At 45.1% G+C, this 27904-nt stretch overlaps 1 protein-coding gene across 1 annotated transcript in view; it reads left to right on the top strand.

Annotated features, from left to right (window-relative positions):
* KCNK3 (potassium two pore domain channel subfamily K member 3) overlaps window positions 1-24405 on the top strand; it is a 70014-nt gene extending 45609 nt beyond the window's left edge. Inside the window, exon 2 of the mRNA XM_020983907.2 lies at window positions 18180-24405. Coding sequence (XP_020839566.1) covers window positions 18180-19057 — 878 coding nt within the window. The 3' untranslated portion in view covers window positions 19058-24405. The remainder of the gene's footprint in view (window positions 1-18179) is intronic.
* Window positions 24406-27904: the final 3499 nt, after the last annotated feature.

Here is a 27904-nt window from a genome sequence, read left to right as displayed (position 1 = left end):
TGGGAAAGGGAGGAGGAGGGGAAGGCCTCTGGTTTTGAGCAGTCAATCCCAGAGGCTGGGGTGGGGAAGAAATATCAGGCTTTGGTTCTCTTGGGCCTTTCTTCTAGCCAGAACAATCACTAGCCCAAGATTTCCCAGGGAATGGGAGGGAAGGGGTCAAAAGCCAAGGGGGGTGGGGTTACAGGGAAAGAATGTAGGCAGTGGCATAACTTCGGGGAGTCAAGCTAAGCATATGGTCTAGGGGCTTAGCTCTGGAGGCACAAAAAATGACAGAATGGTCCTGCAGCACCTCCCAAACAAAAAAGCTTCTCGGTTTCCATTTTGTTTTTATATCCCCAGTACCTGGTACATAATAGGCACGTGGTGCTATTTGCTGATTTGTGACTGATTCACCATGGAGGGAAAACAGTAGCCACCATAGAACTCAAGGAATTCTCTTCCAGAGGCTATGTCCTTGGAAGTTCTTTCTTTGGAAAGAACTTGGAAGTCTTTCCTCTTTTACTTCTCAAAAGGGCCTTGTCTTCGTATAAATGGGGTCTTTTAGCCCAGATTGAAGATTTCATTTGTGAATGGAACTCCCAGTATGGGGGTTCCCTTCAATAGTACAGACGGTAATTGCTCTGTAATTTATGGTCTTAAGACAGTGGGGGTGAGGGAGAGAAGGGGAACTTGCTAAGGATCTCCCATCTAGTACAGTCACAAGTAAGATGACAAGGCAGGTCTTCTAGTCCCAGCTGCCTTCTGTATATAACAATAGCTGGTGGTTTTACAGTGCTTTGAGGTTTGCAATCCCATCTGAGCCTCACAACAACTCTGTCAGATCATAGATATCGTCACCCTTATTTTATAGAAGTGACTCTAAAAGGTCAGTGACTTGCCTTTTGTTTGGCTACACAGGTATTAAGGGTTAGCTATGGAATTAGAACGCAGTGACTAGAGTGTCAGGACTGGAGTCAAAAAGACTCATCTTCGTGAGTTCAAACATAGCCTCAGACATTTACTAGCTGTGTGACCCTGGACAAGTCACTTCACCCTGTTTGCCTCAGTTTCCTCATTTGTAAAATGAGCTGGAGAAGGAAATGACAAGCCACTCCTGTATTTTTGCCAAGAACATCCATATGGGGTCACAGAGTTGGACAAGACTGAAATAACTGAACAACAATAATATTGAGGCCAAATTAAGTGGTCTGTGCCCTACACCACACAGCCACTCATGCGGGTCTGCCTGGACAAGATGGAGGCAGTCAACCACCTAGTGTGCAGAGCTATTTTGTTGCTTTATGTGGGTCTGGCGGGGGGGGGCACGTTAATGCCCTCAGTCCTGGCTTAATGCCCTGAGGTGGCATTTATAATCACCTCAAGCTTCATTCCCTACCACCACCTGTGCTTCACACCTGTATAAATGGAAGTTATCATAACATTTTCATGTAGTTCTTCCAATGGCAAATACAGTTATCCTCATCTTATAGATAAGAAAATTGAGACTCAGGAAATTGAATGACTCACAGTGTCAGAATAAGCACTCAAAACCAGGTCTTTTATTTCAAATCTGCTTCTCATCCAGCTACACTCTTGCCTCCCACAACCAGCTTCTTTCTTTCCTGAGAACTTCCTATCTCCTAGAATAAATTTCAGATTTTTTTAAAAAATTAGACAGGTAGGTGGCATGGTGGATAAACCACTGAAATTGGAGTCAGGAGGACCTGAGTTCAAATACAGCTTTTGCCACTTACTAGCTGTGTGACCCTGAACAAACCCTATTTGACTTGGTTTTCTTTTCTGTAAAATGAGCTGGAGAAGGAAATGGCAAACCACTCCAGTATCTTTGCCCAAGAAAACCCCAAATGGGATCACAAAGAGTGAGACAAGACTGAAAAATGACCCAACAATAGCATCCCTTAAGGCACTGCATAATTGCTAGTTATTATTATTATATGTTTCCTTCAGTGACAAGTCTTTTCTCACCTCTGGTCAGTTGGTACCCTTTTCAGCTGTGCCTGCAGACTCAAAAGCTAGGACAATTCAGACTCATCCCTGCGCCCACTTCTCTCACCCCTTCCTAACTTACTCTCATCAGGTTCCATTTTCACTCAATCACGTCTCACACCCCACATCCCAGTCCACAAAAGCCAGCTAACTTCTGGCCTTTCAGGTAGCTGCTAATCCCCTCTCCACTTCTTAACAGCTGTTTTTTTTTTTGAACTGATTTGAACACAAACATTAGCATATCTAAAGCTCACGTTTACATTTTATAAATTTGTCTTACGGTTAAGGAGTTACAATATACAATACTAAATAATAACAGCTAGTGCTTATATAGCACTTCTTAGCTTTACAAGTATCCCATTTTATCTTCACCACAACCTAGGAGGTGGATGCTATTATTATCCCTATTTTCCAGATAAGGAAACAGAGTGGGAGATTAAGTAACTTGCCTAGTCACAGTAAGTATCTGGAGGGGGGCGGGATTTGAACTCAGGTCGTTCTGACTTCAGGTCCAACACTCATCATGGCACCACCTAGCTGCCCAGTACTAAGAGAGGTGTTTCTCAGAAGGGGAGAGAGGGTCAAAGAATCAGAATCAACAAATTAAGAACAAGAAATCCCTTCACCATATGGTCAACATCTGGATGGTGGCAACCTCAAAATGGTAGATAGATGTCAGCTATGATTATCCTGGAGTTACTTGTGTCAACCAGAATACTCAATCATCCAGTCTCTGCTTGACCTCCAGTGAGGGGGGCAGGATGGGACCCCCTATTAATCAATGAATCAACATTTATTAAGCACCTACTAAGTGCCAGGCCCTGTGCTAAGCACCAGGATACAAGAAGAGGCAAAAGACAGGCCCTGCCCTCAAGGAGCTTGCAATCTTAACCTTCCCATTTCAATTTTGGACAACTTTGTTAGAAAGCTTTTGTTTTCGCTGAATTGAAATGTGCCTCTCCAATTTCCAAGTTCTGCCCTCTAGGGGCCAGACTCCTCTCAAACCTAGTTCTATTTTTTTTCTCCAAGGTGACTCTTCCCCATCTCCAGCCCATCTTCCGAGTCTCCCCCATATATACATCTTTACCCCATGGAAGATAGCAATAGATAGTAGCTTTCTCTATACCTTATACTTGTGACAGAATGGGGCTACAGTTGGCTTAGGATTTAGAAATGGAAGGGACCTTACAGATTGCCAATTCCTCCCCTTTTTTAAAGATTGGGACATTTTGGGCCAGAGAAGTTAAGTATCTTACCCAAGGTCACGCAGGTAGTAAGTGACAGAGCCAGGGGTTTGAACCCAGGACTTTGGACCCCAAATATAGCACTCTTTCCAATGTACCATCTTGCCTCTTCACTTTAATATTGTCTTTATTTCGCGGATGTAGAAAATGAGGCTTAGAAGACCTAAGTAACCTGCCCATTTTTGTTGTCTAACATCAATTCCTTATATTTTGTTAGCATTTAAAGTTCTCACTTAGTCCTCACAAATCCTTGGAGGTAGGCAACTATTTACATACATGTGAAGAAACTGAATCCCAGAGAGATTGAAATGATTTGTTCAAGGTAGTAAATGGAAGTCAGGCCAAGATAACCAAGTCTTTAAATAAATCCTAGAATTGTTGTCATTGTTGGTGGTGGTGGTGGTGGTCCTTTCAAGAAGAACAATGACATCATGGGTGATGTCTGTGAAAGGCAGTCCAGAGACCTAGCTATAGGCACAGTTGCAGTGTGGGACTGTGGGTTCAAATACCCCTCCAAATACTTCCTACCAGGATGACCTTGAGCAAATCATTTGTAAAAGGAGAGGACTGGACTAGCTGTCCTCTGGGGTCCCTTCCAGCTCTAGATCTAGATTTATGAGTTCAAGTCAAGTGAAGGGTGTCCATGGTCTTTGCTATCCATAAGAAGCAAGAATGAGTATTAAGGTCAAGGAACAGAAGGCTAGACAAACCAGGCAGCAGGGAATCATTTCCTGGAGCTTGGAGTGAAAGATGAAGATTCAGGATGGTGAAATCTGTAGAGAAGCTACTCCAAAGATCAGCTCTTACGGAGGATTTGTTAGAGTCCCCCTGGGCTTTTCACGCAGTGGAATATTGCAGCAGGCAGGAAGGGAGGAAGGACTAGGGGCTGGGGAAAGGTCACCGATCCCTGAGTGATCCCTGACCCAAGCATCTGGTGGAATGTCCTGGGAGCTGCTCCTCAAGCAAAGACCATGGACACCCTTCACTTGACTTGAGCTCATAAATCCCAGTCCTTTGTGATGAGAGACCAGGGAGGTGTCTGGCCTGCTGGCAGTGGAGTGGGATTTGTCGCATTCCCAGTGACTTCTCAGAAGTTCATGAGTCCTCATGGGAACCACTCAGCTCTGACTAGAGTCATTCTAGGCAGCAAATGGACGTCAGCAACTCCTCATGGCCCTCCCTCAGATTCTCCCCAAGTGACATGCAAGGGTCCAAGAAGGAGGGAATGTAGAACTCTGACCCTGACCCAGATCCCAGGCCCGGCAGCTGGTGGAATGTCCCGGGGGAGGGGGGGGCGGGGCGCTGCGGGGATCTTTGTATCCAGCCACCACTATTTCTTTCTATCCTGCCTAAGGGAGGAGGAAGACAGTGGTCTCTAAGGGAAGGAGGCCCAGGGCTGGAAATAGACATATTTAGGTAGCTGAAGGGAAGGATCCTATGATTCATGCCCAGCCACTGCCCCAATTTATGGTCCTGAATGGAAAGAATGTCCCACTTTGAGGACTCAGTTTCTTGTCTGGGGATGCCTGCATTTGAAAACTTGTTTCTTGGAATGTTTAGCAACCAAGAGTCATGACATTTGATAAAAGCTCTGGGAGTGGATCAGAGGGACTTCTCCTTAGGACATGAAACATGATGCAATGGGAAGAGCACTAGTCTAAGAGTCAGAAGAAGACCTGGGTCCTAGCTTACTGTCATTGGCCAGCTGTGTGACTTTGGGCAAATCAACCAACTTCTGAACTTGTTTCCTCAGCTATAAAGTTAGGATAGTAGTACTTTCCTGGCTTGCAAGGCTATTGTGACGATCAGAAAAGAGAATAGTTTATGGAAGTACTTTCTGAATGATAAAGAAATGTGCAAATACCAGGGATGATTATTGGTCATCAATGCTGCATATCTCTCTTGCCCTATGCATACTGTCAGCAAAGTTGATACAACCTCCCAATATACTTGGAGGGAAACTGAGGTTTTTGGCAAGGCCTTCTCAGCAAAAGTTGAGGAGTCTGTTGGCAGTGCTAGCTAACAAGGTTGGACTCTCCAGCTCCCACTGTATCTACTTGGGGCGCCCCTCACACCCTACATCTGTTCACCTCTGAGGGATTAGGTACCCTGGAGTGGGCAGATGTTTTTGCTCTTTCTCCCTTGTCATCCCAGAGGCAATGACAGCAGAGCTGTTATTTTCTCCAGAGAGTGGCTCAGGGCCAAGGTCTGTGCTTAACACACACACACGCAGAGGCTCTGCCAAGAGAAGGAAAGGATGGGTAAAGAGATCAAAGGCAAGTGTTGGGCTGAAGGTGAGTTAATCACAGAATGGGCTCAGAGGGTGAGGGCCAGGTGTGAGGGGCGCCGTGGGCAACAGTAAGAGGAGCAGACAGAAAGTCCTTGGAGGACGCATGGGGAAGGGGAAAAGAGCACTGGACGTGGAATCTGAAGACATAGGTTTGAGGTGCAGCACTCGTATTTATCAATGTGTCATCTTCCATAGTTCATTTCATCTCTCTGAGCCTCAGCGATCTCATCTGTAAAGTTAGGTTACACTAACTACCTCACAGGACTGTTGTTGAGTCATTTTTCAGTCATGTCCAACTCTCCGTGACCCCATTTGGGGTTTTCTTGATAAAGATACTGATAAAGATACTTCTCCAGATCATTTTACAGATGTGGAAATTGAGGCAAATAGGACCAAGTGATTTTCCTAGGGTCATACAGCTAGTGCATGTCTAAGGCTGGATTTGAATTCATGAAGATGAATCTTTCTGATTCCAAGTCTAGCGTTCCATCTACTGTGCCACCTAGCTGCCCTCACAGGCTGTAGTGAGAATTAAATGGAACAATGTATATAAAGTGTTTTGTAATCCTACACCGATAAATAATTGAAAGCATAATTGTTTCTGCCAAAACAAACACTATCTTCTCTCCACTGCCACCATCTCTCTAATTTCTCATCTCCCTCCACTTTAACTATACCCATACCTCCTGTCCCTATATTCTTCCACTGTACCCTCTGAAATCTCTTTTTCATTACTAAGTAACTTTCCTCATCCTCAATCTCCTCTTTTCACACTCTTTCCACCTTACTGCATTCATGCAAATCTGGCTCCCTCTGGAAGACACTACGTCCCTGGTCACACTGTACCATACCAGGAGTACCATACCAGGTACTTCTCTCATATAACACATTGGAGGAGGAGAAGGAAACATGCTTCCTATTCCTCACTGCCATTTCCAGACCCATCCTCTGAGAGCATTACTTAGCAATATCTTCTCTTTGAGATTCATTTCAACCCTGTATGTCACCCCTCCAGATCACAATAAAAAACTGAGAACTATGACAGTGTTAGTCAATAAACATTTATTAAGTGCCCACTATGTTCCAGGCACTATGCTAAGTGCTGGGGATATGAAAGAAAGAAAGAAAGAAAGAAAGAAAGAAAGAAAGAAAGAAAGAAAGAAAGAAAGAAAGAAAGAAAGAAAGAAAGAAAGTACCTGCCCTTAAGGAGCTTACAATCCAATAAGGTGGAGCACACATAAAAGGATGCTGAGAAGAGGTCCCTGTCGCTTATGTTGAAGTCTAGTCCAAAGGAGTACAGGTGGGAGGGAAATGAAGAAATAGCTGATTTGGGAAGCTTCTTTAAATGAAGGCTCTGAAAGGAGTTTTTTGCTGCGCCTCTCAGCCCTTGGTGTCTACCAAGATCAAAATGTGGTACAGTTGCCTCCTGATCCCCAGGTCACTCTCCCTCCATGCTCAAAGAGTTCAGCATCTGGTTTATGGTCTTCCTCTCCACCACAACTCCTGACTTCATACTCAGGGATTTCAACATATACTTTAACTCAATGAGCATTTGTTAAACACTTACTATGTGCCAGGCAGTATCCTAGGAACTGAAGACAAAAAGATAAAAATGAAACACCCTTCACTTCAAGGAAATTGGATCCTATTGGGAAGAAACAACATATTCACATATAAGTAAATACAAAACATTTGAGAAGTAATTTCCACAAAGGGGGTGCAGGTCTAAGATGGAGGGTAGTCTGTTCCCTGAAAACTCCCTGGCAGCCTGGTTCATCAACTTCCTCCACTCTGCTGATCTATATTTTCATTTTACTTCAGTTATCCATGGGAATCGCTACAACTTATATCTTGCTATCAACCATGTGTGTTCTGTCTCTGTGATCCAGAAATCTAAGAATCTCCACACTGATAATAAATTCTTGTCCTTCCCTCTCTTCCCCCTTTCACCCCTCTTGAACCTATTCTTTTTTTTTTTTGAGAGTCAAGGTACTTTTATTCAGATTTTTAGCCCTGCCATTAATTTGCTGTGGAAGTTTAGGCAAGTGCTTTCCCCTTATCCCGGCTTCAGTTTCTCTGTCTGTAACATGAACATAATAATGCTTGCTCTAGAGAAGAGATGGAACCTGCCCAAGGTCACACAGTGAGTTATGACAAAGCCTCCTTCCTTCCTGGGTATGTTGTGAGCCTTCAATGAGCTAATACACAGGAAAGCATTTTGAAAAGTCCAGAGGGCCATACAAGTATCCTGAGACTCCAGGCTCTGATTCCTAAAGTAATCTGGCTATGGGCTTAGTATGGCTCTTTCTCAGTTATAACCATAGACCAATACGTTGAACTTAACTCCACATTTATAATAAAAGGCAATGTGGTGAAGAGGAAAGAGCCCTGATTCTGGAGTCAAAGAGCCTGGTTGAACCTATTCTTTACGTTTACTGTGACCTCCAATCCCACCAGCCCTTTCTCCTCTTCCGTTTCATCTTCTTGGACCCCACTTTCCTCCCTTCACAACCTCAGCACTTTGGTTGGCCATTTCAACTACTCTGTCCTTTACCCTTGAATCCCTTGCCCTCTTGTACTATTGAAGCTCATATCTTGCCAATCTGAGCCCTAGGTTAGCCCCACCATCCACCTTCTCCAATCCTACTCGATGTTGCTCAACACTGCTACCAGAAACCATGCAATTAAGCTAAATGGGTCCATTATAAATTCATGTTGTCTAATCTCCCCTGTGCCCTACTACTTTTGCACTTCCCAGATTGGCTTTATCATACTCCTGATAGCAGACATTCTAAGGCTTTTCCTCTCTCCTCAGGTTTCCCACCCCATCTATTCTCTGTTTCCCTCATCTCCTGAGAAAATAGATCCCATCCACTCCTTTCTTCTCCTCTGCTTCACATCTCAAATCCTATAATACCCTAACCTATTCTCTCTTTTGCTCCAGTTTCTTGGCCAAGGCCAGCCTCTCTACCTGTGCCCATGATCTCATCTAATTTTGGGAGTTTATCTTATGCATTCTTATTATCTTCAATATCTCTTTCTCTATTGGTTCCTTCCTTCTGCCTACAAACATACCTGGTCTTTTTTTTTTTTTGATGTAGAGGTTGGAAGGAGGGAAGAGGGAGAAAAAAAAATGAATGCTTGTTAAGTGAAAAATATATATGTCGGGGCAGCTAGGTGGTGCAGTGGCTAGAGCACCAGTCCTGAAGTCAGGAGGACCTGAGTTCAAATCCGGCCTCAGACCAAACACTTGACATGTGCTAGCTGTGTGACCTTGGGCAAGTCACTTAACCCCAATTGCCTCACTGAAGAAAAAAAAAGAAAGAAAAAAAAAATATATATATATATATATATATGCCTCTGCCCTTCTGCCATCCATTCCAGCTACTATCCTGTGTCTCTTCTCCCTTTCGCTGCCAAATTCTGAAAATTGTCTGCCCTCACTGCCTACTATTTTCTCACCACCCACTTATTTCTCTATTCTTTTCAGACTGGTTTCTGATGTCACTCCTTTCCTGAAACCACTCTCTAACAGATTACCAGTGATCTCTTAGCTGATAAATCCAATGGTCTTTTCACCTTCTTTATCCTTCTTGACCTTTCTGCAGCTTTGGATTCTACAGACCACTTCCTCTTCAGAAATATCCTATCCTTCCTGATTATATAGCACTGCCCTCTCCCAATTTTCTTCCTACCTATATGATCTCTCCTTATTCACTGTGTTGAATCATCATTCATTTCCTTTCCCCTAAACATGAATGTCCCCTCACAACTCTATCCTGGGTTCTGTCCTGGGTCTCTCCAAGCTCTCTGGGTGATCTCATTATCTCCTCTGGGTTTAATTATCACCTCTATATGGATGGCTCTATATAGATGACAAATTTGTTGAGCTATATATAAATATAGACCTCTCTACTAATATATCTCCTGAACTCCAGTCCTGTTATTTGTCATCATCATCATCCTGATGGACGGGTTCCCCTGACTGTCCTTAGTCATTTCATTCAGCATGTCCAAAATAGTTCTAATTATCTTCTGCTCCTAAACCTGCCCCTCCAGCAAATTTCCTTATAGAATGAGGGAGCGCTATCATTCACCAGAGTTTGCAAACTCTGAGCCATCCCTGACTCTTCCCTCTCTCTCCCATCCTGTATCCCATCAGTTGTCAATTGTTGTAGACTCTGCCTTCACAGCATCTCTTGCATTTTTGCCCCCCTTTCTCCACTTTCAGAGTCACTTCCCTAGTTCAGTCCTTCATCACCTCTCACCTGGATTACTGCAATGGTCTCCTGATGGTTTTCTCTATTTCCTTTCTCCCCCTCCCACCCCAATCTATACCCCAAATCTATATAGACTGTCAAGATAATCTTAATAAGGGTGTCTTGTCACTCCTTTGCTCAACAGTTTTTAAAGGCTCCCTCTTCCCTCTAAGATAAAGTACAAAATCCTCAACCTTGAATTTAAAACCTTCCCCATTGTGGCTCTGATTTACCTTTCCAGACTTCTTAAACATTACTCCCTTTCACACACTACGTTTCAGCCAAATTGGCATACTAGCTGTTGCCTGAATTTTACATTCCATCTCCCACCTCTGTGGCCTGAAATCCGCGTCTTCCTCACCTCCTCCTCTTAGAATTCCTAACTTCCTTTGCAGTCAAAAATCCTCAACACAGGTGCCTCCTCCCACACAAAGGCTTCCCTGATCCTACCCACTTGTTAATATTTTTTTCTTCAAATGACTGTGCATTAGCTAATCTGTGTACATCTTGTATCTCCCCAGAGACTATTATTATTTTTGTCTCTGTTAGAAGCACTTAGCACAGTGTCTGGTACATAGGAAGTGCTTAATAACTGTTTGTTCAATTGAATTGCATGATGATGGTGGCAGCAAAAGGAAATAATACTAAGAAATGATACAAGAATTAATATGGCATATAGGGAAATAAACAGCAACGGGAGAATGGGAGGCAGGAATAAAGGCAACAGCAGTTTGTACTGGGATAGAAGAGGAGAGAGATAGTTCTTGTAAAAGGAAGGACTATTAGCTGGGGTACAGTAAACAGAAAGGAAAACATGTCATCTTGTTGTCCTTGGGTGCCAGCACTGGATGTTTAAGGACACACTTTGATTATCTGACATTCAAGGACAAGGGCAAAAAAACCTCTTTCCTCTGTTAATAGACTATGTCGCCTTACTGGTGAGTACATCCTGTTTATTTCATCCATCTTGCCAATTTCTGACCAGCCTGAGACACAAGATGCTGAAAAGTAGACAAGCTGATAATCTAAATGGACATTACTTAATAAACCTTTCTCTAGGAAAGGGGACACTGCCCTTCTAGCTGACTGATGCTGGGGTTAGGGGCCATAGGAACCAGAGCCAGCTGCAGGACCGTACTGTGATATAATGGGAAATACACTGGATTTGGCACAAGAGGCCCTAGGCTCAGAGTCCAGCTTTCTTCCATTATACCTGTTCAATCTTAGGCACATATCTTGTAGCTTCTCCATGCCTCAGCGTTCTCTCTGAAATGATGGGGTCTCTTTAAGGTCCTATTCAACTCTAAATTCTATGAACTGGGGTCTTTGAATCTTGATCTTAAGGGTAAAAAGATCCTTAAAGTTCATCCAGTCTAAGAGCAAAGAAATAATACGTCTATATGTGGGAGGAAATAACTAGAGAAACAAAGTTAATAAGACAGAACCATTTTCCTAGAGTTGAGCTAGCCCTGGAAAAGATGGAAAAGGCCTCACGGGTAGGACTTTACTATCACTTCACAAAATTGGGCTTTGCAAGGCTAGTAGCCATAAGAATTTATTGAAACTTAGGTGCTACACCTGAAATTTGAATAAGCTGCCACCACTGGGGCATTAGTTTCTAGAGTGTGGGGGGAGGGGCAACCAGGTGGCACAGTGGATAGAGTACTGGGCCTGGAGTCAGGAAGACTCATCTTCCTGAGTTCAAATCTGGCCCCAGACACTTACTTCCTGTGTGACCCTGGGCAAATCATTTAACCCTATTGGCCTCAGTTTCCTCATCTGTAAAATGAGCTGGAGAAGTAAATGGCAAACAACTCCAGTATCTTTGCCAAGAAAACCCTAAATGGGGTCACAAAGAGTTGGATATGACTGAGAAATGGCTGAACAACAACAAAAAATAGGTCCAGACATCAAAGATGTGGTTAACTGAGACTGAGACAATGTCTTGTTGTGATGATGTTTTTGTTTTTTCAGATAGAAAATACTGAATCAACACAGCATAACTATTAAAGGACAGTAGTGCTCAAAGGGCTCTAATAGAGCTATGACCTCCTTGATTTGGGTATTCGCTCCAGTAATACAGATTGCAACCCATTCATGCCTGCCCATCTTGTTCAGCCCTTGTCCATGTGTCCCCTAAGTTAGACACAGGAGGCTCACCCAGTGTGTTGGGGGGCATTCCTTGATTTCTCCTGACAATTAAAGAATATCAGTGAAGCACATGCCCATCTTCTTTTCCTGTCATCTATTTCTGTGGTTATATCCTTTAATTTCTGGTCCTCTTTGAAGGTCCTTGTTGATTATATATTGCAGACTGCTCACATCCACCCCACCATTCACCTTTCCTTTGTCCTCTACAATACACTTTAATTCTTTAGAGAATTTTTGACTTTCAGCCATAGAATGATGCCAGCAGAATATTGATATTAAAAATATGGACCTTTATTCATGGAAGAAGTTTGGGATAGTGAAAGGAGTTGTGCCATTTCCTGAAGGCAAACCAAACCATTCCTTTCCTCTTTTCTCATTCTGGGTCCAACCCACCATCTATTTGCATTGTCTGCCCTAAATAGATGGACTACTCTATAAACTATCCCTCTTGCTTCATGGCAAAATTTGGATGGTAATGCAATGCATAGAGCACTGGCCTGGAGTCAGGAAGACCTCAGTTCAAATCCAGCCTCAGACACTTACTGTGTGACCCTGAGCAAGTGGTCTCTTAACCTCTGTCTGCCTTAGTTTTCTCACTATAAAATGGGGATAATAATAGCACCTATTTCTCAGGGTTGTTGCAAGGATCAAATGAGATAATATTTGGAAAATGCACAGAGCACAGGGCCTGATATATAGTAAGCACTTAATAAATGTTTGTTACCTTTCTTTTCTCCCTCCTCCCTCCTCCAGTAGATGTTCCAACCAAATTCTTTTGAATGGTTATACATCTCTTCTAGGGAGTTCTGCAAAGAACTGTAGTATAGATATTAAATAAGGCTATTTTTAAACACACGATTCACAATTTTAAACACTTAAAGAAAAACAAATGAGCTAGGCACAATTGGGTATCTTTCTCTTGAATATTCAACTAGCAATGACTGCCGCTTTTCTATAGACTTGAGAAGCTCTAACTCTCCTTTACTCTCCTTACTCAGAAATAAATCCTTTTCAGCCTTAGTCAGAGCTCTCATGTGCTTCAGAACAGATTTCCGTCAAAGAACTCTTGCAAGCAAGTTCCATCCGGTCTTTGATTTCTTTGTAGCAAGAGAAAACTTTACTTACCTGCTCACAGCTTATAATAAGTCACATTGTGGGTAGGACACTCTTGGATCCTTTAAGAGTCCTGCTCTCTTCTTATGACCAACAAGAAATGAAGAGAAAAACTGTGTGGTAGTGGCACATGATGACACACAACATCCTAGGTGCTCTGAGTTCCAATTTTCTAATGCACTTCTCTTGGAGTATTATATATATAATACATACATACATACATACATATATATATATATATATATATATATATATATATATACACACATACACACACACACGTATAAATGTCTGACTCTTTCCCCTACTCCCCATCTCTCTCTCTCTCTCTCTCTCTCTCTCTCTCTCTCTCTCTCTCTCTCTCTCACACACACACACACACACACACGCACACACACACACACACTGGACTGTAAGCCTCATGAAGGCAGTAATCCTGTTTTATCAAACTTAGTATCTCTCCTAGCACCTAGAAAATACTTCATACACAGTAGGAGCTTAATGAATGTTTGTTGAAACAATATCGCCGAATGAATGACCAGGATCTTCCAGAAGAGGCCTCCATTGCCCACTTAGACTCCCTATACAAGGGTCAAAGATTTGGGTTAAAATCCAAGGAGTAACAGAAAAGTTTACTTGCTCCTTATGAATGGTATCTCTTTCCCCCACTAATGGATTCTCTTCTGGTTTCTCAAAAGATAATTTAGAATATTATATATAAAAAAAGAAAGAAGGCACATGTTCAGTAAGTGGTAAGCCAGAGAGACCTTGTGAATAAAACAGCTAGAATTAAACATCAAAGACAGAGACAGAGACAGAGAATCTAGACATAGTCCTTCAGAAATTCTTCCTCTCTAGGGATCTCTTCCCCCACAACTCTAGGGATCTCTTCCCCCACAACTCTTACTCTCACCCCTGCCAACTTCTGTTAGATGGCTGCAGACTTGCTGACCAAGGGGAGGATTCCTCGGTCCCCTTTCTAGAGTAAACCAGCCCAAAGCATCATCTGCAGCCCAGGTAAACTGCAGAGGCCAACAAGGCCTAATAGCTGTCAGTCATGTCTATCTATACCAGAGTTATCAGGTGTGGGAGGTCAGCCAGTGCCTGGACCTTGCTCTGTATGGGTTTTCCCCTGCTGCCTCTCCGCAGGCTCCCAAGACACAGCTTGGACAACTCCATAGGTTTTGTTTTAGCTCACCCATGTCATGGTCTCAGTGGTAGAGTTTAATTTCTCAAATGAGCCTAAAGATGGCCATTGCACCTCTTTCTCTTTTATTCTCACTGTACTTGCCTCTGGTGGGAAAATGTTTGGTGGGTCTGGAACTTCCTACATCACAAAAAGTATTGAGAAATAGTCTGCTGTAGTAGAAAGACCTGGATTCCTGTCTAGCTCTGCCACTAATTAACTTCAGGCTATTCGTTTGACTGCTTAGCTTCAGTCTCATCTATAAAACTGAAATAATAATATTTGCATTACCTACCTCAGGAGGGTGTTGTGAAAATCAAACGCATGTGGAGTATTGTAAGCTAGCTAGCATTCATAACTACTGGGTCTGGTTGCTGTCCAGCTCTCTTTGGCCTGTAAGCCTCAAGGCAGCTTGGGACTGCCCAGGAATCATCTAGTTGGGGAACCCAGATACACATAAGCAGATGACTAACAGTACAAAGCAGCATCACTGAGCGCTTGTAAGTGCTGTGCGAGTTCAGCCAATACCAGAATTTAACTTTTTAAAACACATTTAGATAGGACACAGGTTTTTAAATAGAAAGAAGATAGGTTCTTCACAGCATGAACTATGGTGGGATAACCAGGGCTTTGTTTCATGAAATTAGAATTATGAAATTAGAAGGCAATGATGACACTTGCAGTCCTTTAGCAGATAGAAGCAGGTGAGTTTTGTACTTAGCAAGAATTTCTTAGATCTGCAATTTATTGAGTTAGGACACCTCCTCTTGAAGATGTTCCTTCTACCTAGAGGCAGCTAGGTAGTTCAGTGGATAGACTGTGGAGTCAGGAAAATCTGAGTTCAAAACTGGCCTCAAATCCTTTCGAGTTACATGACCTTAGGCAAGTCACTTAACTTTTGTCTTTCTCAGTTTCCTCAATTATAAAAAGAGGATGACAATAATAGCACCTACCTCCCAGAGATATTGTTCTCTGTTTTTGCATCCTTGAGTGTTATCATGGGGTCTTTCCCCCAGTAGGGTCTTGTGTCTTGAGGTCTGGGGTCTTCTTTCTTCCTCCAGTTGAATTCTCCTCAGACACCAGAATTGCTAGCTGCCAGCTCTCAGAACATGCGTAACCCTCCCAGTGCTGGTGCCCAGAACAAAGAGGAAGGCCAGGGCCAAGGGCAGGAACGAGCCATTTAGTTTCTGTCTTGCTCAGCCCAGCTGTCAAGGTGAACTGTAGTTTGGCTGAAAGGGCGAAGAGCTGGTAGGCACAATATGTTCTCATTCTCCCCTGCTGTAGGTGAGCCAGACAAGGAGATCAGAGACACTGAACTTTTCCTGGGCTTGGCTAGACCTAGGGAAGAGAAGCTACAGCAGCCACCTGTTTCACTGACTGTCCAGGATGGCTGAAACAGGCTTTTCACAACTGCCTTGGCCCTCCAACACACAGGTGCGACTGCTGTCCGGCTCCTTTTGGTGTTTAAGATTCAAGAGGCTGCCCAAGGATCACAGATCCAGAGAAGCCAGGCTGGCCACAAGTCAAGAGACTACAATGTAACAGTTAGTGGCCTCACTTTAGGGATGCCAGAGATCCACGGGAGTATGTTTGAATGAGGACCATGAAAGAGTTAGGAGGGCTAGAGATCGTGCCAGATGAGGGTCTGTGGATGGTTAGCCATGAGAAGAGAAGGTTCTGGCAGTGTGGTACACTGATGGAAAAGAACACTGAACTTGGAGTCAGCAAAAGCGGGTTCAAATCCTTCCTCTTTCACCTACCAACCAGTGTGACCTTGGTGAAAACACCAGCACTCTGTGCCTCAGTTGCTTCATCTACAAAATGAGGGGGTATGCTTAGATGGCCTCTAAGGTGCCAGTTCTAAGTCTAAGATCTCTGGCACGTGCTCTTTCATTAAGGGTTAGCTTGATAGCTGCCTTCAAGGCTTTCACGTAGAACAAGACTGATGTGTTTGACTTAGTGCCAGAGGGCTGAACTAGAAACAATGAATAGATCTTCAGAGAGGCAAATTGAAGGCCCATATAAAGCATGGGGAGGGGAAAGCCATCTCCTGGAGCGAGACTATCTAAAAGTGAAATGGATAGCTTCAGGATCCCTTTCCAGCTCCAAGATTAGAGACCTAGCAGTATCATTCACTTATTCAGAATGTAGAAGCCCCTAGAGGGCAGGGAATGTTTCACCTTTGCCTTTTGGATTCCTGGTACTAGCACTCATTAATCATTTGAAAAATGTTTGTTTATGGACTGATTGAAATATTTATTAAGTACCCACTATGTGTAAGGCTTTGTGGTCAGCACTGGGGAAAATGTTAACTGTGATTCAGATGCCTTTGGGAGAAGGCCAGTGGGGAAGGACTACACCTCATTCTAGTGATACAAGATGCTGATTGGACAAGACCCATTAGCTCTCTGGGCTGAGATAGGAAAAGGTGAGAGGGGAAGGGGAGAATCATGCTGATCTTGAGGAGCTCAAGTTCTAGCAAAGTAGTAGTAGCAGCAGCAGCAGTAGCAGTAGTATTAGTAGTAGTAATGAACATTTAAACAGGATGTTCCAAAAGCCTTGAAACACTCTGGATAGGCCTTTCAAATTTGTAAAACACTTTACATGTTATCTCATTTGAGCCTCACAACCCTGTGAGGTAGGTGCTATGATTATCCCCATTTTACAGATGAGGAAACTGAGTTTGAGAGGGTTTAAGGATTTGAACTCCTGACTCTAATTCCTGTGCTCTAGTCACTATGTCATCTAGCTGCCTCAGTACAGGGTATAATAGAAAGCAGGGTAGAATAGGAGGGGTCTCAGCAAAGTGCAAGGAGACCCTTCAATTCAGCTGATCAGAGAAGGCTTCTCTGAGGTGGTGGTATTTTCGGCATTTTCATTTCTTCTTAATGAGGCTTAAAACGCCAAAGATCAGGCTTTAAAAACAGCATGAAAATCAAGGAAGGCTTGGGAAGAAGTAGCCTGGAAGAGAGTCCCAAATTTCCCATGAGTCAGGCAGAATTCTTGATTATGACTATTTGTGATTGGCTGTCATCCCAGCTGTGGCTGCCCCAAGCCAATCCTCCTGAGGTCTCTGCCTTTAATGCTAGGGATGGAGGGGGGCCCAGCTGCTTCCTACAGAACCTAGAATGTCTTGTGAGAGTCTGGGATCCTGCCCCAGGACTGAAATCTATGGTCACCTCCCATCTGGGAACAGAACCTGGAACCGGTGCTTAAAGTAGGGGGAGGAGGCTATTAATGGGGGGAGGGAAGGGGAGAGAATTTCCTAGACTATAGGAAGCCAGTTCCAGCAGCACGAATCTCCTCTCCCCATTTCTCCGAAAATCTGAGGTCCCTGTCAAATCTCACGGAACCTTTTCCTGATGTATCATTTGTTAATTTTTTTTTTTTTAGGGATTTCCCAAAAGGACCTTCCTTCTAAGTGTTAGGAGGAAGAGTGGTAAAGCAGAAAGAGTAAGTGATTTGAGGCAGAGGAACTGAGCTCAAATCTTAGCTCTGCTACTATGTGACCTGAGGGGGGTCATTTCCCCTCTCTAGGGCCTCAGTTTCCTCATCTGTAGAATGAAGTAGTTGAATTAAATGTCCTCAAATGTCCCTTCTAGCTCCCAATCTATTACCCTATGAACCTCCCTGGCAGCATCCTCACCTGTAAAATGAGGGAGTTGGATTAACTAGCCTCTGAAGTCCCTTTTAGATTGAGGATCCTAGTAAGGAAAATCCTCTGGGAGCTTCTCCAGGCCTCAGTTTCCCTCTTTTTATTTCAATAGACCACATCCACAAAAAGCACTAGATGGAATAAAACTGTCCCCTTCCTCCCTCTGTTCCTTCCATCCATCCACAAGCCATTTCCTTTCTCTGTGCAGGTGGGGAGCAGGCAGCTCAAGTTGGGCAAAGTGGAGGACTCAGGAGAGACAGGAAGAAACCACAGTCTGTTCTCTCTTTTCTTATAGGCTATGGTCACGCAGCCCCCAGCACGGATGGTGGGAAGGTGTTTTGTATGTTCTACGCCCTGCTGGGCATCCCCCTCACGCTAGTTATGTTCCAGAGCCTGGGTGAACGCATCAACACCTTTGTGAAGTATTTGCTGCACAGAGCCAAGAAGGGGCTGGGGATGCGGCGGTCGGATGTCTCCATGGCCAACATGGTCATCATTGGCTTCTTCTCCTGCATCAGTACCTTATGTATCGGAGCAGCTGCCTTCTCCTACTATGAGCACTGGACTTTCTTCCAGGCCTATTATTACTGCTTCATCACCCTGACCACCATTGGTTTTGGGGACTATGTGGCCCTGCAGAAGGACCAGGCTCTGCAGACTCAGCCCCAGTACGTGGCCTTCAGTTTCGTGTACATCCTCACGGGGCTGACAGTCATTGGAGCCTTCCTCAACCTTGTGGTCCTACGCTTCATGACGATGAACGCGGAGGATGAGAAGCGGGACGCCGAGCACCGGGCCCTACTGACCCGCAACGGGCAGGCAGGAGGCAGCATCCACACCACAGACACTGCATCCTCCACCATCGCCGGGAGCGGAGGTTTCCGCAATGTCTATGCTGAGGTGCTTCATTTCCAGTCCATGTGCTCCTGCCTGTGGTACAAGAGTCGGGAGAAGCTACAATATTCCATCCCCATGATCATCCCCCGGGACCTGTCCACTTCTGACACCTGTGTGGAGCAGAGCCAGTCATCCCCCGGGGGTGGCCGCTATGTCGACACTCCTTCTCACCGCTGCCTCTGCACGGCCCAGCGCTCGGCCATCAGTTCTGTCTCCACTGGTCTGCACAGCCTGTCCACATTCCGTGGCCTCATGAAACGCCGCAGCTCAGTGTGACTGGGGGCTGGTTGTGGGTCAGGCTAAGGAGCCAACCCACTCACACAGGCCTTGAAAGTGGGGAGGGAGGGTAAGGGAGCAGTAGGAAAAGATGGACCCACAAAGGTTTGCTTCAAATCATCTATTAAAGAAATAAGCTCCATGTCTCTATGTGGGCAAAGAGGCCATAGGATCTATGTACCCACAGTCTGGGTGGATCGGCAGGCATTGGCCCAGAGGTTTGCTCACCCACCATTAGTCAGTGTTGGAGTAGGGGGCATCTAGGCTTCTCCTAAGATCTCCAACTGTGACTGCCCCACCAGCCTGCCCAGGGCCTAGGGCCTATGCCTAGGGGCTTCTTGCATCCGAGACCTTTCTGTACTCTCTCCATGCTCTGAAAAATTCCAAGAAATGTGAAAATTGGTGGGGGATGGGAACCAGAAGGGGTCCAAAGAGGAAACCTTTGATAGCTTTGGAAATTTGAGGAGCTGTGGGCCTGGTCCTTGAGGCTCAGCTGTTCTCAGAGGCCCATCCACCTACCCCTCCCTCACTACCACCCTCCTGGAATGGGACTTCTCTGTGTTAAGTGTTTGTTTGCATCTCTATTTATACCTCTCAGCATTAATGTCCTACAGTTGTCCTATCTGTGAAGTCCTTCCTTGCCTCCTTGTCTTGGGCCAGTGACTTTTTGCCGCACCCCTCAGACTCTCCAGTTTGCCCAGCTCCCCTGTCACCTCTGTCCTGCTCTGAGTTACACCTCACAATCTCCCCACCCCAGGCCTTGTTTTATATTGTTTTTGCATGGCTTTGCAAAGAAGGAACATACAGCAGAGAGGAGGCAGAAAAGAGAGTAATCGAAGGGAATGTCTTCCAGTGCTTATGTCTGAGACCCAAGCTGAGGTTTTTGAGTGAAAAACTCAGTCCCATTTCTCACAGTGCAATGGGTTAGTGTGTTTCCTTGGAGGTGGGAATGGGTAGTGATCCCCATTTCAATACCTTCTCAAAACCCATACACTGCCTGTCCCTTGCTAACTCAGCCAACCATTTCTCCTGAATCTCTTTGCTCACTCTCCTATATGTACCTCCTATATCCCCATGTCACCAATTCTGGAGCAAAAACCCAAAGATGTGATTCAGTTTCGGGGCCCTGGGACCTGACCACTGCTATCCTTTGAAGAGCAGGCAGCTACTGGCCAGTCAGCAAGGCTCCTGAGGCCCTTCCCCAGGTCCGAGCAGCACCTCTGTAGGCACGGGACCTTTGGAACATCCACATGTGAAGCTGATAGTGGTGGGGGAGCCCTCAGTGAGGGGACCTTAGTGTCTTCCAACTATTCTAGAGGCAGAGCTGCTGATCTACAATCAAGGAAACAGGGGAAAGGGGAAAGCAGAGAACAACAGAAACAGGAGAGTGGAGTCCGCCTAGGACCTCTTTCCCTGGGACTGAGCTACTTCCCACACTAATTCCTGATCAAATCAATGTAGCCGAAAAGGCTGTAGCAGCTTCTGAGCAGGGACATGGGACCAAGCCAGGAGATATCTTGATTCCAGGAATCAGAGATCTGGGACCATGGGAGGGATAGCAGTGGAAACCTGAGAAGGAGGCAGATTCATCATTCAGTCGATTGTAGCCTTTGTGTGGCAGGCAAAGTTTGGCTCTGCCTTTGCCCAGGTGGACACATCTGCTCCCTCAGGTACAGAATAGATGCCCGTCTGTCCAGTGACAGGGGAGGAAAAATTGTTCAAGCTCAACAGAGAGAAGAGCTGCCAAACAGGGAGGGGGTGTGCACCTCCCCAGCATGGCTGGCCTCCCTGCTGCCTCCAGATACTGCAGGCTTTTTCCGACGTAGTCATCCCAATCAGTACCTTACCTTAGAATAGAACGAATCTCAGCAAATGACAGCAGAGCTATGTGGTGACTCAGGGCACCAGCAGGTAGGAGGAGACAGAGATGGAGCAGTCTGCTGGTACCAGCAATGACCCAAGGCACTCACATCCAAGCGGTATGTAAGCACATGACTGCTGCTGACCCTCCCCCCTCCCCAGGGCAGTTGGGATAAATCTGGCTCCTGCCTGGCAGTGAAGCTTTGTTCTTCCCTTTCTTCTGCAGACACCCTCAGCATGAGTGCTCCCCTTCTGCATCTTTTTCTCCCTTTTGATTGTGCGGTAGCCTCTCTCTCCACCACCTCTCTCTCCACCACTACTCCTAATGTTGCAGCTCTTGACTCCAACGATCAAGGCCTCCAGTCTGGGTGTATTGTCACCAACATTGACCTCTAGATAAAAATTAGGCAGGATTTGCCCCAGGCTGCACATCTAGTACGGATGGCCATGGTCAGAGGCTGAGGATTTATTTCTTTCAAGTTTTTGACCATATATGTTGGAAGAGGCTACTGGTCTGCTTACAACAGCAGCCTGCACCAGAGCCCCAGGGAAAGGAAAAGAGGCAAAAATGAGACCACAGCCCCCTGCCTCAACAGTCTAGTACCAACAGGTGCCTCCAGATGTGGAGGGGGGCAGGAAGAAAGCATTAGTCAGGAAGTTGGAGGTGGTCCACATGAGCCCCTCAGGTCCTTGCTTAGGAGAAAGGTAAAGCTTTTGTCCCGTTCCTCAGTGCAAAGGATCAATCTCTCTGTGTGTAGTGACTGTTACCAGGCTGGCTATCCACATGCCTGTAGGAGACACAAGAATAAATGGTGAGGAAAGGATTGGGTGTCTGAGGGCTACACAGGGAGATACCCTTCCCTCCTGAGTACTCCTGCCTCTCCCTTTGTCTCATCTATAAGACTGGCTGTGTCTATCCTGGGCATAGTACATTCTGTGAGATGCCCTGTCCCACAGGTCCTTGAAAGCTGCCACTACTTCCCAGCAGCACAGCAGACGTGTGGAGCACCCCGCTTTTCCGCTAGGGAGGACCAGATACGTAGGACCGGCAAATTCAGGGAAATGATGGGACAAGAAAAACAGATGAGAAGGGGAGCAACTGCAGAATGCCAAGGGTCCTCAACCAGGAATGAAAGAGACATGGATAAGTGATGGTGCCTCTCTCCTATCCCCCTGCCCCCTTTACCTCCCCCTCCTCAAACTTCTCTCTTTTTGCAGGTAGCCTCTCTGCTTCCCTGATGCCTTATCCCTAGGCACACTGCCAATTAAATATGCAATACATATAGGAAAATCCCCCCATTCTCACCCTTAGTCCCCTTCCCAGCCTCTGAAACCACTGACCTCCCGAAGGCTGGAGACTCATAGAGGCATCCCCTCAACTCTCCCTACCTATCCATCTTCACACTAAGAATGGCAACCAATAAATTCTGTACGTTCAGACCAGGGACAGCCTCCGGCTACTTGTGTCACTTTTACCCTGGAGGCTAGACCTCCAGTCAGGTTTGGCAGAGGGAACAGGATGACCCCACACTCACCCCACAGCCCAGGGCTCTCTTGCTGACTACCTTAGGCCCACTAATCTAACCCAACACAAGACAACCCACTTGTTTTGAGGACTCAGGATCCCCAGGTTTTCTCATGGTATGTTTCATCCATTGGCATGCTCCTGACTGAGCATCCTTTCCTGCATGGTGAACAGTGGGGCTTACCTGACAAGATCCCTGCCATCTGGGATCTTCCCCTCTTCTCACTTGTCTGGACTCCCAAGGCAGAGGTGAGCTGCCTGACAATCAACCTCATTAAAAAAAAAAACATAGCAGGGTGACCAAGGAAACAAGGAAGATCCTCTCTAGAGGAGAGAGAGTGGGAACATGGCATGTTTCCTCAGCTGTCCCCATTTGCTCTTGTGCCAGGATGAGACACCCTAGATCAAGCTGCTGGGTTGTCTCACTGGCAACTCCTAAACCCCAGGGTTATTCCTAACTTTTTTAAAATGTAATTTAATTTTCCACTGATAAGCATTTATTTTCTCTCTCTCTGCCTCCTAAGGTGGGAAGGGGAGGAGAGCCCTTGTCACAAATGTGCATAATCAAACAGAATACATTTCTGCATTGGCCATGTCCAAAAATGTATATCTCATTCTGCATTGTATATCTCTGTCAGGAGGTGGATTGCCTGTTTCATCATTAGTCATATGGAATCATGGATGGTGATGACATTGATCAAAGTTCTCAAGTCTTACGAAGTTGTTAGGCAGTTCTTACATTCTTCAACCTGCTCCTCCATTCACACCCAACAGGGAAACTACTTCAAGTGTAAGACTACTGTGACTTCCAGGTATCCTCCCAAGGTGGTCTTTCTACCTCCAGGTAGGCTGTGGAGAAAAGCTAGACAGACCTCATGATGCCTCCTGAAGCAGCTTCAGTCTCAGAAGTTCTCAGATGTTAGTACCTTTCACATCTAGAGCACTTTTAGTTCACAAGTACTTTGCCCAAAACAGATCAGATCCACACAAAGCTCATAGAGGTTAACTAATGTGCTTAAAGTCATACAGGTCATAAAAGATACTGCACAGCCTCAGGTCTTCTGACAGCAAGGACAACTGACTCTTTCCACCATATATCCCTTAGAAGGATGTCTGGAGGGACTACCATTCAATCTGCCTCTCCACTGATAGACATGGAGACAGGCAGAGAAGACAGTAACCAGGGCCAGTGAATTAGGATCATAGACTTAGAAATGAAAGGGCTCTTAGAGGTCGTCTAGAACAAGCCCCCTCATCTTAACAGATGAGGAAACCAAGGCTTATGTGACTTATCTAAGGTTTACAAGCAGTGAGCATCAGAGGTGTGATTTGAACCCAAGTCCTCTGCCTTGAGGGTCAGTGATCTTTCCACAATATCACACTGCCTCCCAATATAATCATTGAATTTCTGAGTTAGAAAGGCCCTCAACGGGCAGCTATGTGGTGCAGTGCAGTCAGGAGGACCTGAGTTCAAATCTGGCCTCAGACCAGACACTTGACACTTACTAGCTGTGTGACCCTGGGCAAATCACTTAGCCCCATTGCCCAGTCAAAATAAAAGGGGGGAGGGACCCTCAGAGGCCATCTGACCTTATCTGGTAGAGAAATCTTTTCTACATCCTGGTAGGTGATCTGCTGGCCTCAGCCTGAATACTTCCAGCAATGAGTAATTCACTACTTCATAAAGTGGCCCACTCCCTATTTTGACAGATCTCACTACTTAGACATTTCCTAATTACACTGAGCTGGTCTGCCTCCATGTAACTTCTACCCCCATCATCCTGGTTCTGCCTTCTGGAGTCAATCAATCAACAAACAAACAGTTATTAAGTGCGTCCTGTGAGATACAAACAAAAAGAAAAGAAACACCCATACTCTCAAGAAGTTGACATTCTATCAGGGGAGACAATGTGTATATAAAGAATAAACATAAAAAGAATAAATAAAGTTAGATCTAAATATTCTTCCAGATGACAACCTCTCAAGTTCAAACCAGGTCAAGTCTTCTGACAATGTTTTCCAGCCTCTTACAACCTATGACATTATGACCATAGTCCATCTCCTTAGTCCCTACCCGAAAACATAAACAATACACATCCACATGCCAGCTGTCTTCTCCACACTGAGGTCATTAAGTACCTCCACACTCCATGTCACAAATTGGTCTCCAACTGGCAAGGTGGGTGGTGTGGAATGTGAGGACACCATGACCCACCAAAGACTTCCTCTTGCACTGAAGTGCTCTGATGCCCTGCTTTAGGGGAAGTGACTAAGGGACTCAGTGATAAAAGTAGTGCTAATATTCTGCTACTTAATCCCCTGATGCCCTACCAAAGCCCAAAGCTGAGCTGCTCCATCCTTATGCCCTTCTTTTCTCTCCAGCAGCTTTTTTCCTTACAAGATGACAATAACAATAACTAGCATTTACATATGGCTTTAGAGTTTGCAAAGCACTTTACAAATACTATTTCATCTTATCCTCACAACTCTAGGAGGTAGGCATTATTATCCTTATTTTATAGAGGAGGAAAATGAGACAGGTAGAGGTAAAGTGACTTGCCCAGGGTCTCACATCTAATAAGTATCTGAGTCAGGATTAGGACCCATACCTTCCTGACTCCCAATTCTTCCCTGGTCCCAATTCACCGAAGCACACTGACTCTACATCAAAGTAATATGGCCTGCCCCCCTTGCTGCTGAAGAAGACTCCACGGTACAATCATGATCAGAAGAATAATGACTCAGAGGACAGCTAGGTGGAGCAGTGGATAGAGCTCAGGCCTTGGAGTCAGGAGGACTTAAGTTCAAATCCAGCCTCCAACATTTGACACTGCCTAGCTGTGCGACCCTGGGCCTCACTTAACCTTGATTGCCTCACTGGGAAAAAAAAAAAAAAGCTCCCCCACCAAAAAAAAAGAGTAATGACTCATATTTGTGTAGCCTTTCTAACTGTAATTTAAACACCATCTCAATGCTCTAGGCAACTCCTAAGACTCTACACTGAAGTGATGATGCACTGTATCTATAGAAGGAACTTTCTCCCCTGGGAGTTCCCTCTACCATTAAAATTGCAGCTCCAATTCCTATCCGTATCCCTATTCCTTTGTCATGGTAAACCCTTTTACATATACTATTATATATATTGAAGGGACAGTGTAGGATAAAGGCTAGAGAGCCAGTTTTGGAACCAAGAAGACCTTGGTTGAGTCCTATGCCTGACATACAATAGCTATGTGACTCTCAGAAAGTCGCTTAACCTCTTAGTATCCTATGCAAGTTACAGAAGCTGATTGGCCCAGGTAGAATGAGTATCTTATGCAAATTACAGAGGCGCTGATTGGCCCTGGTAGAGGGAGTTTCCTCATTGGTCATTCTCTGAACCAAGGAAATCACAGGTCCAGTCCCATCTCTTTACAGAGATTGTATAAGGATTATTTTCCCCACTTTACAGATGATGAAACTAAGTACAACAAAGAGAAATGATTTCTCCACTGGGGCCAGGTTATCCAGTGGCAGAGACATGAACACATAACCTGAACTTGGTTTTTCTGATTCTTTCTAACCATACCACCTGAAGTGCCTTTCTGAACCCAAATACCGTCTAAGTTCTATGTGTGTTCCCACCAGGTGGTCTGACCTAGCTAAGCTTTATGGAGATTGGGGCGTCTAGTCTTTATTTCCTCTCATCTCAGCTAAACTCCTGGTAATAGTAACAGCTGACATTTTTCTAGCACCTACTATGCGCCAGGCATTGTGCTAGTGCTTTACAATTATGATTTCATTTGGTCCTCACCACAATCCTGGGAGGTAGGTGCTATTATTATCATCCCCGTTTTACACATGAGGAAACTGAGTCAAACAGAGAGTAAGCAACTTGTCCAGAGTCACACAGCTGGTAAGTGTCTGAGGACAGATTTGAACTCAAGTCTTCCCAACTCCAGGCCCAGCACTCTAACCCCTATACCACCTAGCTACTTCTTCTCAGAGATATTATCCTCCACGGAGACTTCAAACACCATTCCCCATCATTGTCATAGAGTGATAGAACATCAGAGTTTGGAGGGACCTGAGCAGCCATCTAATCCAGCTGGTATTTGAGAAGGAATCTTCACTACCACATATCAGAGAAGTGGCACTCCAGCCTCTTCTGAAGCCTTTTTAGAGAAGGGGAAAACCCCCTCACCCCTGGAGGCAGCCCGTCCTATTCTCGGATAGCTCTTTCCTTGTTAGGAAGATTTTCCTGAACTCCACCCCAAATTTGCCCCTTTACAACTTTCAGCCATTGCTCCTGCTGCCTCCACCAGGGGTCACCAAATAGAACAAGCTTAGTCTCCTACTTCCATTTTGGTCGTGGCCCTAGTCATATTGATCTCCTCTGAGACAAGATGTCCTTGGGATTTCTCTTCGTAGTCCAGACTATAGTTCTTCTCCAGGTCCCTTTCCCTGGTGATTCTCCCCTAGAAAATCAAGAAGATGAGTATTCCTAGAAACAGAGCTCACTAGAGCACAGGCAGCTTATTCACTTTCTGCCTCCTTGGATATGGAAAGGAGAAAGGAAGAGCAGGATGAGGGTTTATACAGGCGACCTGCTGCTGCATGTGCTCCATCTCTAGTCTGTGGATGGCAGAAGATTCCTTGGCCTCCTACCCTCGGGTGATGAACTTGGGAAAAAGAGGAAGGACAAGGTTGAGTTTAGGGAGTCTTCCAGCAAGGCCTGGTTAAAGAGAGCCAATTCTGAGGTCCTGGAGCAGGGGATATGGTCTCTTGGTTCTTTGAAGGACCCTTCCCCCTCTCAGATACCTCAAAGGGCTTCCCTGTCCCCACTAGGCCCACACAGTCTGAGGCTGTCCTCAAGACACACCTCTCCCTCTCCATTTTTTGTTTGTTTTTTACTGAAATGTAACAACATATTTAATAACAGAAAGCTTTGTGGTTAAAAAAACATTCACCTTATGAACAACATTTCCATGCCAAAATACAACGCTGCCAGAAAATCCTCTCCGTGCCTTCCTTTTCTTCCCTTCCTTGCTACTGCTACAGACAGGAAAGTCTCACCCTCACCTTTGTGGCCCCATGTATAAAGCAGGGCAGGGAGATAATGTTCTCACTGTTGGGGCCAAAACCGGGGGAGATATCTGCAGCTGAAATCCAAAAGGAGTCTTCACATAGAAACAGTGGCACAGTGGGCAGGTTTGGAGTCAGTGGACCTGGGTTCAAAACCCAGATCTTCTAATTACTATCTATGTGACCTTGGGCACATCATTTCCTCCTTTTATCCCTCAGTTTCCTTACCTGTAAAATGGGAGTGTGGATTAGATGACCCCTTTCAATCTCTAAATCTACGATCCTATAGAAGTGCTGTTGACAGCAGATGTCAAAGTCAATAGCCCAGGACCTGGGCTATTGAATCCAAACTTCACAGAAAGAATCCCCTTAATAAAAGGATTTGTTCTGTAAAATTT

This window comes from Phascolarctos cinereus, unplaced genomic scaffold, assembly GCF_003287225.1.
Source record: "Phascolarctos cinereus isolate Bilbo 61053 unplaced genomic scaffold, phaCin_HiC Scaffold_2;HRSCAF=192, whole genome shotgun sequence".
Classification (NCBI taxonomy): Eukaryota; Metazoa; Chordata; class Mammalia; order Diprotodontia; family Phascolarctidae; genus Phascolarctos; species Phascolarctos cinereus.
The sequence above is the reverse complement of the archived record's forward strand: the minus strand, read 5'-3'. Positions and strand labels throughout refer to the sequence as shown.